The sequence below is a fragment of the Nanorana parkeri genome, unplaced genomic scaffold, assembly GCF_000935625.1.
Source record: "Nanorana parkeri isolate BGI_ZX_2015 unplaced genomic scaffold, ASM93562v1 scaffold156, whole genome shotgun sequence".
NCBI classification, from domain to species: Eukaryota; Metazoa; Chordata; class Amphibia; order Anura; family Dicroglossidae; genus Nanorana; species Nanorana parkeri.
Window position 1 is genome coordinate 913,900 of NW_017306424.1, and position 14,886 is coordinate 928,785.

Here is a 14,886-nt window from a genome sequence, read left to right on the forward strand (position 1 = left end):
GGGCGGGAGCTGCGGCAGGCTGGCGTGTGGGCGGGGCGGGAGCTGCGGCCGGTCTTTACATTTAAAATTCAGTTTATGTGCAGCTACCCCGAAAGTAAGACCTAGCGGATTTCTGTAATATAAGACCTACCACTGAACTAGGTCTTATTTTCGGGGTAGGTCTTATATTACAGAAATCCCTGAAGATAGCGCTAGGTCTTACTTTCGGGGTAGGTCTTACTTTCGGGGAAACACGGTAGAATTCAGTTATATGGATTTGTTCCTCATTTTACGTGTGTCAAAGAAATGTAATGCAAATATATACATTATATATTTATATCATTTTCTTATGTATTCGTTCGTTGAATAATTTTTCCAAACAACTAGTGTAACTACCAGAAATCTGTCTGACCTGCCACTTTCCAGCTGAATTGTTCAATTGGGTTTGCAGTGGGAGTGACAGCTCTGTAAACTGAAGGGTGATGCATAAGTACCTAATAGAGCTTAAAATATGGAGAGAACTTGGGTGGTTGTCACTAGTACAGTATAGTGGTAGCCTGAAGGCAGGGCTGTGGCATAAGGTTTGTACAATTGCAGGCTCCGCAAATATTTTTACACCCTCCTTATGCCATGTAGCCATTTGTGGCACATCAAGAATACATTACAGTGCAAATGGAAAAGTGTAGAAATGTATTGGAAACCGTGTTTCAACTATTTGTACATATGTCCGACTGTAGTTCCCTTTTACGCTAAATTGTACATTGGAGTTTTGAGAACTGACTGGGTAGGTAAAACAAAGGAAGCAAATGTCTCAGAGTCTTTGTAGATTTTTATTCATGGCTGGCTCCCCTGGCTCTCTGTCAGCTGTATGTCTCCTATTTCTCAGGTTATGTCTCTGCCCTGTGCTGCCCTGTCTGATGCTACACCTGTGTATTATTCACACTTTGCTTCTGGAGCTTTAATATTGCTTTTTCATCATCACAGTGCTGGATAATTGCCATATAAAAGGTTTATTTGTGCAACCCCAACCCCTTACCTTCAAATATAGTTATCTTGTCCCTTGCATCCTCATGTCTTGATACTTTAAACTCTTGTTTTGTTGAACGTGGCTTATTTTGGTTTTACTTTTTTTCTGGTTTGATTTGGTTCCTGTCTTCTCTGATCCATACCTGGTTTCCTGTTTTGCACTTATTTTGTATCTGCTTCCACCAAATATCTTGTCTATATCTTCCCTTTACAGTTTTCTGTTTATTTGTGGTTTCCTGTCTCTGCACTCCTAGCTCTTTTTTTTGTCTAGGCTGTTTTCTCTTAGATTCTCTTGGTAATGGTCTCCATGTTCCCTGACTCTGTAGTTTGGCCTAAATGTTCTTCACTGTCATTGTCTGAATGCAGTTTTAATTTGTTACTCCTTTGTTAGTGCTATGTTTATTGACATAATCCAGAGGGTCACAGCCTGGACATCAATGCACCTTAGCTCATTATGGTGAAGAGTAGGGAGGAGAGAACCTGGAAAAGTTCAGCGAACCCAGCAAAAAGTCTGCTAACCTTGAACTTGCGCTGACCCCCATTAAAGTGTATAGGACCCCCAATCTTGTTTTTTTTTTGGCCTTTAACAAGGTCAATTTGCAATCCTTTAGTAAAAAAAAGGGCATGGGAAGTTGGCCACTCATGAGGGACACATACCCTTTTTAAAAAAAATACAATTCTGATTAAAGGACAGCAATAAAAATACACAAATAATTTCAATGACATGCTTTAGGGATGTCTTAAACCTGCATGTGAAGTTGCAGTAGCACCACCACTAAATGACAGATCTCCACCGGCTTCTGTTTGTACATGACCTGGGGATCCTGGGTGATGTAATTGATCAATATGGTCATGGTCATATTTGGTGAATGACACCACTCAGATATATGCCTTGAAGGGAAGTCAAGTATGCCTTGAAGGCATTTAGCCTGGTATGGTTCAGGAGTGGGTGCATAATCACTGCCCCCTCTTTCCTAGCCACCCAGGCAACATGTTTTGTATGGTACCAACCCTTTAAGAATTATTAAATGTCATACTAGACTCTTATTCAGGCATGCTGCCTGGGTGTCCAGAAAAGGTGCGGAAAAAAAAATACAAACATCACTTTCTTCACCCATTCACTGAACTGCAGACAGGCTGGGTTCAAGTGAAACTTATGTTCCACCTGATCCCGAAGCTTGTCCCTGGTGAAATGAACAGGTATGAAACTTGTGTTGTCTGCCTGAATGTTTTAAAGTGTGTTTTTGCTCTGTCTTGTGTCTGATTGATCTCCTGGCTCCGACCCTGGCTTTTGCAGATAGCCATCTCTCACTGAGTCCTAACCTTTACTAACATGTTTTGTGCCCTCATTGACACTAGTTTCTGTACAAGAATTTTACAAACTTCCTAACCCTGACCAATAGTCTTTCACCAATACGGGAAAATTGGTTTCAAGGATCTGAGAACAAAGTTATGGAATTCATTCATTGGCAATCATAGTGGAAGCAGAACCCCTGCTTTATCTTACACTGATGAAACTTATGAACCTTGGAAATGACTGTATGCAAGTATGACATGTAACTGTATCTATTAGTCTGTGCTTGGTCTACTAGCCAATGCTTCTGGAGGCACAGCTGGCCATATAGGAGAAAAGAATTGAGTTTTTTTGATAAGAAAATCCATTCATTTTTGTTTTGATTTCCGTGTGACCATTTTTTCCACTTTTCGCACTGGGGGTGCTAACTCAGGGACAAGAATAAGATTGCTTCTTTGTAGTTCACTGAATCAGTACTAACTTTCATCTGTGCTTCTTGTGTCATTCATGATGATGACAAAAACAGGCAAGAACATTTTCTGGTTGTCTTATTTAAGCCTTATTTCTTATCTGCATACCTCCCAGCTTCTGCAGGCGGTTCAGTATTGATAAGTAAATCCATGGATTCATTTCAATGGATGGTTCTGCCAATAAGTGACATAACTTAGGCTGTTTATCAACAGCCTCCTTGTTTTTCATTCATTGGATAATGGGTACAATAGGGATCACTTCAAATCACTATACAAATCGCTATCCAATGGATCGGTTGATGAAAAGTGATTTTCCAAGAATCATAAGAAGGCATGACCAGGAATGGATAACAAAATTAGACTCTGCATCTTTACAAACAAGTAGCAGTTCCCTTATCTTTGTCACAGGTTCACTTTAAAGCTGTTTAGCTGTGTTACATTCTAGATTAATCTTTAGCGGCACTCCCACCACTTCCTAACCTACTTTTTAGAAGCTTCAATCTTTTTATAGGTCCCCCCAGGTCTAATGCACAGTGGATGTAGGATTTGTGTGCACCCTAAGGCTGGGTTCACACCTAGGCGTATCGAATATGCACGTTTGTCGCGCGTTTCGTGTCACGCGTTTTTACCGCTAAAAAAAAATGCGTGACATACACGCGTTTCCGAGGGCTACCTGGCTGTATCCCAATGGATACGCGCGACAAAAACTCCCCAAAGAAGCTCCTGTACTTCTTTGGGCGTAGGCTGTTTTGTAGCGCGTTCATACGGCCTGTAATATGCCCAAGTGTGAACCATAAACATAGAAAATAATGGGATTTCGGTGTTTGAGCATTTTGCAGAGCGTAGGAACGCGGTACAAAACGCCCAGGTGTGAACCGGGCCAAAGAAATTGCCTGGCTAGTTCTTTGCTACACACAGATTCAGCCGCTTGCATTCTGTAGATGCTCTTTTCAGCGCTACCTGAAATGGCTGTCATACATTTAAAATAACTTAGGTCAGTGTGTAATTCATTTTGTAGTAGCAAATGTCTAAATAGTGGAATTAAGGATTTGCTCACTACCCTTCCATCCCGTTACCACCCTCATCCCATCACAGACCCGACTGAAAGCCGACATTTCACAGCCAACGGCTCCCGCACACTGCCCCAGTCTGTGCTGACAGGTACTGAGCATCACGATCCACAGCCGCGGCCACAGATGTTCAGCCGGCATCTGACACCGCCGATTCTCCCCCACACTACACAGCCCTTGGATTCACAGAGCGGGGCCACGGACTTAGTCCCCATTCTTTTGTTTTCTCCTCCCCCCCCCCTCATCCACAGCCTCCTCTCCCCGTGTAGATGCACATCTTCTGGCACACCAGTTTCAGATAGACACCACGGATGTCCCGATCCTTCACACGGGCCTTCCATCCTCTGGTCCCACGACCTAAAATGTAAGTGCTCATCCTTTTGTTTCCTCAGCTGTTCATTGGTTTTTCGCCCTTTATATCCATTTCTCACATTATTTTCCCTGTCACCTTCCCTGTTTTGTCCGACCCGGTCAGTCAGCTGACCTAGTGTTGCGCCCTTTTGGTTTTCTGTTTCTGGTTTGCATATCCACAGGCACTCCTCCTGGGTTTCAGGGCTGCATACTAGTTAGGGTCACATTATCTACCCCCTCAATATCATTACAAGAGCGCTGTTTGTACGATTTGTGTTTTCTTAAAAACATTTTAATGATAAACTGTGAGTTTTGAACTGCACCCAAAATGCATGTACTAACCATACGTTCCAGACTGGCATCCAACTAACCACAGGGCCCAGAGAGCATAAAACAATTACCACTGTCAAGATAAAACCTTCCATTAATTCTTGACCCCCATCATACTTAATTATAATCCCAATTCCGTACCCTTAGGCAAGGATGGCCAGTAACATACTAATTTTTTCATCAGTTAAGTTGCCTCTTACATCATCTTCCATTATGTTTCCCTCAGCTATTTGTATTTCACTGGCAGCTGTAGTTGAACAGCACTGCTTGAAAACTAATTTCTGGAGCAACTCAAGAGCAGGGGGTTTTGTGGCAGCTCTACATTTGGGGCTGGGGTCTCTGGAACTTGAGCTGAGGATTTATTAGACTCTGGAGCTGATCTGCTGATGCCACTCCAGAGCTAGCAAACATGGAGCACTTCTAATCCTATCTAGCAGTCTCGGTACTCGTTTAGGTTATGGAGCAGTTTGGGGGACAGGGTATTCTTATGATTAGTATACAGCTTAGGTGTCATTTTTAGGACCATATATGTTTACTTGTGCCAATATCTCCTTTTTATTATATTTTATATAAAACATAGGAATTTAAACAACCAGAAAAGTGAGTAGTGATCATTTCCTGAGCTCTCTCTTCCTTTCATTGTGGCAGAAGTCATATCTTCTCTGAATTGATAGATAAGGGACATTTTGGTGATGCATTACTGTATGAAATCATGCTACTATATTTGCTGTTTCAATCAAGTGTGTTCATGATAGACTTATTATATTTATGGCTCTCCAGAAGAACAGGGAGAGAGGCATCTATGTCACTTGAATCTCTGGTGATAAACAAGAAATATAGTTTTAGAAAGCTGTATATCCTTTGTTACTGAAATTATGGCTCTTCTGCTACCATCTATTAATGTCAGTACCAACTTGACGATATCTACTGCCAGTGTAGAGGAAATTGTCATCATGGCATGCTCCAAAGTGCTGGATTTATTTAAGGAATGACTTTAAAGTAAACCTGTGTTTGGCTCATACAGGGCAAAGAAACAGGCCCCTGTGTGTTGCTTATACATATTCTCCCACAGGAACAAAACAAAAGAAGTTCTGTATAAATCCAAAATTGATCTGGTTGGAGCTTTCACGGCTTCTCCCTGCCCCCGGGTGACAGTGCTCGTGCCTGGTGATTGGCCACCCAAGCATCCACCACTGAATCATGGCAGGAAGGAAACTGAGTTATATGCTCTACCCAGTATCAGTTATTAACACCTTCCTGCCGCAATAAGGCCTATATGTGTCGCCCCAGTGGGTGGGCCTTAACGTTGACCGTACAGATTTATATGTCACCCTATGGGGTGGGCCTTAACATTGACTCTATATACATATATGCACCACCAGCCTTCTGTTCTGTGCTGAGAGTGACTCACTAGCACACTCCCAGTACAGTGGCTGAGCTATCATGAACTTGTCCCAGTCACTGTTTACAATGTGGACTCCGTGGGACGAGATCCTGATCATGTGACTGCTGTGACAGCCAAACAAAGTGATTACGTGATCAAGAAGCCTGCCTTTGACTAGCTGTATTACGATCCCCCTTAAAGGGCCACTGGAATTTGATGGCAAGGGATTAAAGGGCATTAAGGTTGAAGAAGTTGTTTGCCCTGCACAGGTTTACTTTCATTAGCATGCTAATGAAAATGGAAAGGAGGAACCAGGGAAGGCAAAATATAAGCAGACTAACCTTTAAACTTTGATGCATTTTGCCTGATTTGGAAAGAAATGCATCTACTATTTAGATGAATGGAACTGCATGGAAAAAAAAACCCGCATAAAACAATACATGCGCTTTACAAGCATTTTAATGCAAGAGGTTCACTCTCTCCATGGGGAACTTGCTGAAAAAATGCATGCTTACTAACTGAGCTTGGAAAATGCTTACAACAGCACAAGAACACATGCAAATTATGCATAACATAAATCACCTCTTTAGGGAAACCTTTTCTGATTAAAGCATGGAGGATGCCATTGTTGACTTCTAATTCTAAACATGATAATTATCTGGCTGTCATGCTGATCATCTTGCTTCAATACTTTGAGCCATTAACCCAGAATCAGTAATCAGATAAAGACTTTAGACGTTTTTCCAATGTTCCTGATTTGCACAGGCAGCACAGTGGCATCAGGGCAGGATTTCCCACAAGGCCAACCAAGGCCCGGCCTTGGGGCAGCAGGGAGTAGAGGGGCAGCAGGGTTGTGGAATTCCTATCTCCCGATGCCAGAGTGGGTAGTTGTTTTCTACATTTAGCCCTGCTTCGGGCAAGCAGAGCTTAATGTACAGCAGGGAAGCCACCGCTTGTGTTGTAAAATGATCTCGGCGACATTGTATGCAGCCTGCAGGTCTGCCATTCTCCATGGGGGTGGAGGGGGTGTTGGCGGGTAGGGGGGCGCATTGAGGTATGTGGCCTTGGGGCAGCAGAGATGCCTGAGTGGCATAGTGGTTAGTGCTTCTACCTTGTAGCAATGGGGGTCTCTGGTTCAAATCCTGGCCAGGCTAGGTCATTATCTGTAAGTTTGCATGTTCTCCCTGTGCTTGTGTAGGTTTCCTCCCACACTCAAAAGACATGCTGGCAGGTTGATTGGCCCTGTATACATGTGTGATAGGGACTTTAGACTGTAAGCTCTTTTAGGGCAGGGACTGATGTGAATGTGCGCTATGTAAAACTGTCAATGCTATTCACATACCTGTAATAAATAAATAAAGCCAGAGGTTCAGTATAACAGACATGATGCTAGTATTTGCAGAAGAAGGTCAGCAATGGGAGTCCCAATATTTTTGTTAAATTCTTCTAGGTATAAACCTAACGCCAAATAGACTGTTTCCAGGTCCACCCAGCACTGATACTCTACAGCAGTGGTTCTCAACCTGTGTAGCCTCAGGACCCTCATTTGTCCTTGGTCATTAAGTCGCGACACAAGTCGCACTGCAATAGAACGCACGGCATTAGGGTACTGCGCATTCCAGTGCAGGCGTACGAACTGCGGTTGGGAGGTGCGTTTGAAGTACCATTCAACGTAACACACCTCCCTCACCAGAATGCACAGTAGGTGCGATTGCATGATAAAGTGCATTAATCACACATTACTATGCGATTTAAGGCACTTTACTAGTGTGAGTAGTATAAAAGCAGTCTAAAAACACTGACACAATTTGACACATTTACAGACATTCTGATACATGTGCTTTGCTTGTACAGCTCCCTTGCGCGCCCTGTAGAGGTACCAGGAGTCTGAATCTGATGTCTCCATGGCACCTCTATAGGACATGTGAGGGAGCTGTAAGCAATGCTCATATGGATGGAGTTCCCTCACGGCCATAGCTCCATCCCATCCTACCTCAAGCTATTTTGAATGGCTGCTTGGTGCGAGAACTGAGAGGAGCCTCTCACCTAGAAAAGTGTAAGGCATGCAGCGACCCACTGAAAACAGGGTCATGACCCACTTTTGGGTCACGACCCAACAGTTGAGAACCAAGGCTCTACAGTATATTGGATCGTCTCAGGCGCAGTGTCAACGAAACTCCTTGCCGTGGTCCCGCAATATTTCAAAGATAAAAAAAGGAGAGAGGCCTCATAGTGTAGCGTGCAAAAACATTTAGCTTTATTACAAGTAGTAACTTACACAGGCAAAAAAATACAGGTAGTAACTTACACAGGCCTGAGACGATCCAGCTTCACTTCTGGGATACAGCCAGCGCTACAGGGGAGAAAAACCAAACACTCACCTTGCAGGGACTGAGAGTAAAAACAACTGGGTCCAAGTTTGAAAGCACGATTGTAAGCTCAAGTGTCACTAACTAAAAGCCTTCGATCCAACTCCATTTGGTGAGTACCCACCCAAGAGGGGCTGTCGGACCACCGCTACGAAATATATACCACCATCAATATATATCATTAACAACTTCCTTTGTACACGTTTTTTACGTTTATTTTTCGTTGAACATTTTATTCCAATTTTTTTATATATATTTTTTGCACGGATCGTTTATATATTGTTATATATTCGAGGTCTTTACACAGTGGTTGAAATTTTTTATTGTCCCAATCATTTTCTGTTTTTCCACAGCACAATTGTACTATTAATTTTATTTTTCTTTTTTCTTTTATGATTCTATGTAAGACATATCACTTGTTCTGCAGAAAATGTGAAAGCCGCACAGCCGTGCCAAGGCACCTCTTATAGTGCGGTCCTAACTCTAAACAATTTTCTGCAGAAGACGTGTATCCAAACCTCTGTTATTAACCTTAGTGGTGAGACAAGTTTTTTTACATGCTGACTTGTGAGTGTGCCATGATACCTTTCTACTGTTTACTGTTTAAAGCCCATTTCGTGTGCACCTTACTGTATAGCTGGTGACAAATTGTTGAGTGCGTTTGTCATTTGTTTTGCTTGACAGTTTTTAATTAACACATATCTGGATCAAAAGTGTTTTCTTATGCCTGCCTATAGTTCTGCTTTAGTTATATCACTACCGCTTAGTGAAATACATTAAACACAGTAGACACAGACAGAAATAACAGACATTGTATTATGTATGTGGATGCAATTCCTTAGGTCCCCATTCACCCTTTGGGAATTTGTGCCTGTTCGCATGCGTTTTTGCCGTGGTTGCCATGTGCCAGCCCATTCAATCAATGGGATGCTGCGCGCACGACCAAAGCGACATAGTAGTTTGTGTAGTATTTTCAAATGCGTGCGCGGCACATTTTATCCAAGTTTTTAGTGGCTGCGTTTGGGATGCCATTAACAAGTAAAGGCACCGCAAGCGCTTTGCATGTTTTTGATGTGTTTCGTGAATGCACATCAAAGTGTGCTTTGGCGCACATTCATGCAACGTGAAAGTAAACCTCTTTGACTTCACAGCATGCAACAAAGCTTTGCAATAGAAAAGCATTATGCATGTATTGGCTCTTGTAACCCAGTGTGACGTGACTTGATAGCTGAAATCATTAAACATTTGTAGTGTTGCATTGTCCCATTATGTGGCATGCTATGTATTTCTTCATACAATTTGATACAGTAACACACGCTAACATCTGTGTCTTCACACAGTTCATATGGAATTCCCAGCTGGATCTTAAGCAGAAATTAGTGTTTGTTCTTCATTTGTATATAGAATGATTATTTCACTGCGTCCTTGCTTTCACAATGAATATGCATTGTGTTTCAGATGTTTAATTCATGGTACTTTAAACACATGGAAACCAAGAATTTGAGACGTTGGGCCCATCCTGTTTATTAGTTTCCCTAGTGTGTAAAAGTTCACACCATTTTTGATCCTCAGTTCTATTTATTTTTGTTTCTAACAGCCTTATTGCACTTAATCATTCATAGTACAATCCGCTGTCCTCAAAATATTTCATGACACTTTTAAAAAAATATTTGCTTCAGTTGGGGATCTACATTTTGTCCCCCCTCAAAGCCTTAGATGAGGCCCCTCACAGGTAACACCTGCCTATGTCCTATGAATAAAGTGGAACTTGAAGTGACATGAAGTCATCGTCCCCCCCACAGTGCTAATGTAAGGACTTAGCTTAAATGATGCCTCCTTATCCGATCATCTTCTTCCGATCCAGCGCTGACTCCTCTGTCCTCTTCTTCTCTGATGTCCCACGGAGTCTGTGCGGGTGCACACTGCTCTCCTCGTCTCCTGGTTGAACATCTGAACTGCTCATGCGCCCGCCCCAAGATCCTTTGTGGCTGCCCTAGAAATGTTCAGATGTTCAGACGGGAGCGTGAGCCTGGAATTCTTCTTTAAGTGCCCTTAAGAGAAATGTGTAAGATCTTTCATGCTGTGTGACTCATGTAAAAGAATCTTCTACAACTAATGATACAGCTTTTTCTTTTCTTGCATTTTTGTACAAGCCTCCCTCAATAATTCTTCTTTAAGCAGGTGACTGTAGGATAGATGCAGTTACTTATTTTTTTTCTTTTGTAGACCTTTTAAAGCTTTTAAACTTTTGCATATGGGAACTGTATACAAGTCAGTGGCCAGGCAAACAAAGTTAAAGCAGCTTAGAAGCAGGTCAAAAGCAGGTCAGGAGGAGACTAGAAGCACCCTGAAGAAACTCAGAAGGATATCCAAAGAATCTCAAACAGATCTCAAATGCAAGCTGAAAAAATATTTTATTTGCACATCTACACATGCCCTATACATCAGCAAAAAGTACCACTTATGTCAGAAATAATGATCTCATACATTGCTCAGTGTCTTAATCCTAAACTTTAACACGACAGATTGAATTCAAAGAAAATATACTAAAGTCTCTGTTACCTGGTATTCATCTAACCTGAACTCTTACCTAACCACAAAAAAATCCCCTGTGTACTCACTATTCTGCTGGTCTGCATATTATCCTGGAAACAATTGTGTGCCCATTTGTCTTAATTTGTTTTAAGTTTGTTAGTTGTCTCAATTTGCTTTATATAACTGCATTTCAATATTAATATAAAGTCAATACAGAGTTTATGGTATGGTATAGTATGGAGTATAGCACTAGTTAGACTTATTTTTAATAGTAACTCTCAAGCAACCAGAAACTACATTTATCTGGAATCTACCAATCCCCGTGGATGCTGGATAACAGGGAGTTTACTATCCTCTCAGAAATAGCCCATCTTGCCTCCTTAGGTTGGAAGGAAGATCTCACTAGTGAGACCCACTTTACAGTTGGTTTTACATTGTTTTGTGTGTGTGTCCAATATTTATACCTATTGGACACAGTAATAGTAAATGCACCCAAAATGCAAACCTGCATTTTAAAGAGGGAAAGGGTCCAATCCCTTGTTGCCCTCAACCATCCTCAGGTGTGTGTGTGTGTGTGTATTCTGGACAATGATCCTGATGGGGAACCAATGATAATTTGTTAGGAAATGTATGGTCTTTCCAATTTTTATTAACACATAGACGAGACCAAAATAATTAAAACAATCCTGTCAATATGTGGTAACATTTAAAAAATGTTTCCTATTGTTTAAAAAGAGGAAGTCATTTCTTTGCCTCCTAAAACATGTTTTTGTATAGCAACTGGTGCTTCACAGCAAAGCTACATATTTCTCAGATCCCCTGCAGATGTTACTATTTGGATACCTCTTTATTCAGTGAGAAATATTGTACATGCTGTAAAGACTGTTTATCCTAAAACTTGCCCCTTTGAATAGTGATATTCATAAACAACTTATAGATTTGTTGCTGAATGCAAAATTCAGCTAATACACCATCTTCTACTGGCAAGAGTAATCTACTGCTAAAGCAGAACCATAGCTAATACACCATCTTCTACTGGCAAGAGTAATCTACTGCTAAAGCAGAACCATAGCTAATACACCATCTTCTACTGGCAAGAGTAATCTACTGCTAAAGCAGAACCATAGCTAATACACCATCTTCTACTGGCAAGAGTAGTCTACTGCTAAAGCAGAACCATAGGCAAACAGGTAAATACTTAGCTGAAATGTATATGTGTGGGTTTGTTTACTGGGCAAAAGACCTGTAATTATTTTTCACCCATTCTTGAGATTCACATACCCTAGTAAGGCATAGCAACGTCCCCAAACTTACTTTTCTCCACTGCAGTTAAAGCAACAGAGCTTGGTCAAGGACATTCCCTATGCCATGACTGGAAAGTTTCACACAATTAAAATGCGGGAAAACTTTCCATATTATTTGATTGCATTACAAACCATATAATTGCATTTTGAAAATATTTATATCCAGGCACAAAAATGATTTTTTACCCAATGTTAAAATAAGAGTTGCAAAACATGTAATTGTCACAATACATGTACTTTGTTGCTATAGCCCAACTCAGGCTGTGACTATGGGCGTATCTACAAAACATATTTGCAACAATTACAACATTTGACTGTTTTTCTCTTTTTCCTCAACCTATTGATGTTTAACTTTAATGTAATACTTGTTCACCACAGCTTGCGTGCGTCAGTGACATAATATCAGTTGGATGGTGATTGTTGATATTCATTGTTTTGAGTTTAAAGGCCTTTACAGTTTGTGTACTGATGAAAAGCATTTCTCTTTTCCTGACACTTTACTGTAAATGGACTGTTTTCTTCCCGAAAGTAACTTTGCTTCTGGTTGAGTTGCTTGATAAACATGATGATAAGAACATTTCTGTTGATTTCAGCCAGCAGGACAGAAGTTTTCTGAGCACACTGGGGATTGAGGAGGTGGCGACTGATCTTCGACCCTTAATGCTATGGATGGCAAACTCCATGGAACTTCTCAACTTTGTGCAGAGGAAAATCCTCGATATGGAAAAAGAATGGGATTCAGAAGGTTTAACTTTACATTTTTTATAATTGTTATACTTTTATGAATTTTCATTAAAGGGTCATTCCACACAAAGCTTACTGTATATTTCAGCTTTTGACAGAAGCTGGAACATGAAGTCACCTAATGGTTTCCCATATCTCATTGGGATGCCAATGACAGAATTTCTGAACTGGGGTCCCAGTTTTACACACTGGCCATAGTCATTGTAAGAGAGTCCAGTTTTCCCAGTTATATTTCAAATGTATTTTATATTACAGAGAAAGCAGCAGGAGGAGTGGGGACACCTCAACGTGTTTTAGAGGCTGTGCAGCCACTGTGGGCATGAAATGCATTTCCTACAATTTATTTATTTATGTTTTATTGTGGTGCATCTAATCGTTTTAAAATCCAAGGCTGACAAAAATAGAAAAAGAAACATAACAGACTTGTGATGGGAAATCTAGTACACCTTGGAAGGATGACACCACCCGCTGCTTGGATTGGGTTTTTGGATAGATAAGCAAAGAATAGTCAAGAGAACAAATGAAAGTCCAATGCAGACCATTGGTTTAACCTGAAAACCTAAAATCCACTAGGTTGCAAGGTGGCAGATGGGTTATGATATGACCATGTTTGCAAATCTTTCCTTTTTGCAGTTTTATCTTGTCAATTAAACTGGAGTAGCTTGTAGTCCTGCTGCTGCACGGTGTTGACATTATGCTGCAAGAGGCAGTGGAAGGATAATGCAGTAGGCAACAGAACAGAGTCTCATACTCACGGGACTAATTGTAGCATCTGCTGAGCAAAAACTGCTGCACATTTGGCACAGAGCATTACTTGATGATATCTGCATTTAGTTTTTCCTGGTCAAGAGTACTGAAATGGCCCTTTTGCTCTGATGGCCTAAAAACATGACTTCCCATTAGTAATTGCTGTCTTTGAGGGAATGGCATGTTTGTCACTCTGTAAGGAAGCGGCATGAAGCTTGCTATGCTTGACAGCCTCTGAGAGGCAAAGGCTACAGTTGTGTCACCCCTTTCACAAAATACTTAATTGTTGTCAACATCATCATCCTCACAAGCACTGCTAACAGGTCTGCTAGATTGGTCAGTGTAATCCCAAAGTATGAGGATGATAGGGAAAACGTTTACTACTAAAAACTACTCCTCCTACTACTGTAATAATAACAACAATAGAACTAATAATAATAATTGGCTTTTTTAATTTCAGCATCTTCCCAGGACGCTTTGCTTTCAAGTGACCTGGAAGCATGTGAGGAATCTATGGCCCTTCTTGATGAGGTCATTATGTATACCTTCCAACAGTGTGTGTATTACCTTACTAAGGTATGCAAGACAGTTTTATTATATTGGGCAATTTTAGTTGAAAAATTATTTCTTCATAGTTCTGAATGTAGTTACTATATTTGAACAGCCATTTTATGTTTTTAAGATTTGTTTTTGTAAATTCTGTACATAATGTGAATGTTTCAGGGCTTTTGAACATGACTGCTTGTGGCCATAAAACATAAATGCCAGTGTATTTTCCCTGCCAGGGAGCCATGGGTTCTGCATACAGCCTCTTCTAAAAGTCACTGGCTGTACATGGGTATGCACCAGAATTGCCTCACACATGCATATGGGTACACAACCCTGAACACAGGCTGCCTGAATTTGGGGTTGTGCATATGTATGCATGCCGTGTTTACACAAGTTCAGCATAGTCCCCCGTACAGCCAATGACCTTCTTTGGGAGGCTGTACGGAGCACCTTTGGCTCTCTGGTGGGGGAAATATACTGGGATGTGTGTTGTATGGCACAGATGGCATTATGCAAGGGCCCCTAATTTATTTATATTTCATCTAGACATATCACACAAACCTCCTTTACCTCCTGGTCCACTGAAAGACATATTCCTGAGGTAAAGACCCTTAGATTATGTTATCAATAAAATAGCTTGAAAAGACACATGGCAATTTAGACACTGCTCTGTCCCAAAGTCCCTTGCCTGTACAGCTGTAAAAATCTAGAACACTATATAATAAATATATATA

General features: G+C 41.1%; 1 protein-coding gene across 1 annotated transcript in view; it reads left to right on the forward strand.

Moving 5' to 3' along the window:
- Positions 1-14,886, forward strand: part of RASIP1 (Ras interacting protein 1) — a 52,120-nt gene that overhangs the window by 24,932 nt on the left and 12,302 nt on the right. Inside the window, exons 6-7 of the mRNA XM_018554391.1 lie at positions 12,536-12,857; positions 14,064-14,179. Of these exons, the coding sequence (XP_018409893.1) occupies positions 12,536-12,857; positions 14,064-14,179 (438 nt within the window). The remainder of the gene's footprint in view (positions 1-12,535; positions 12,858-14,063; positions 14,180-14,886) is intronic.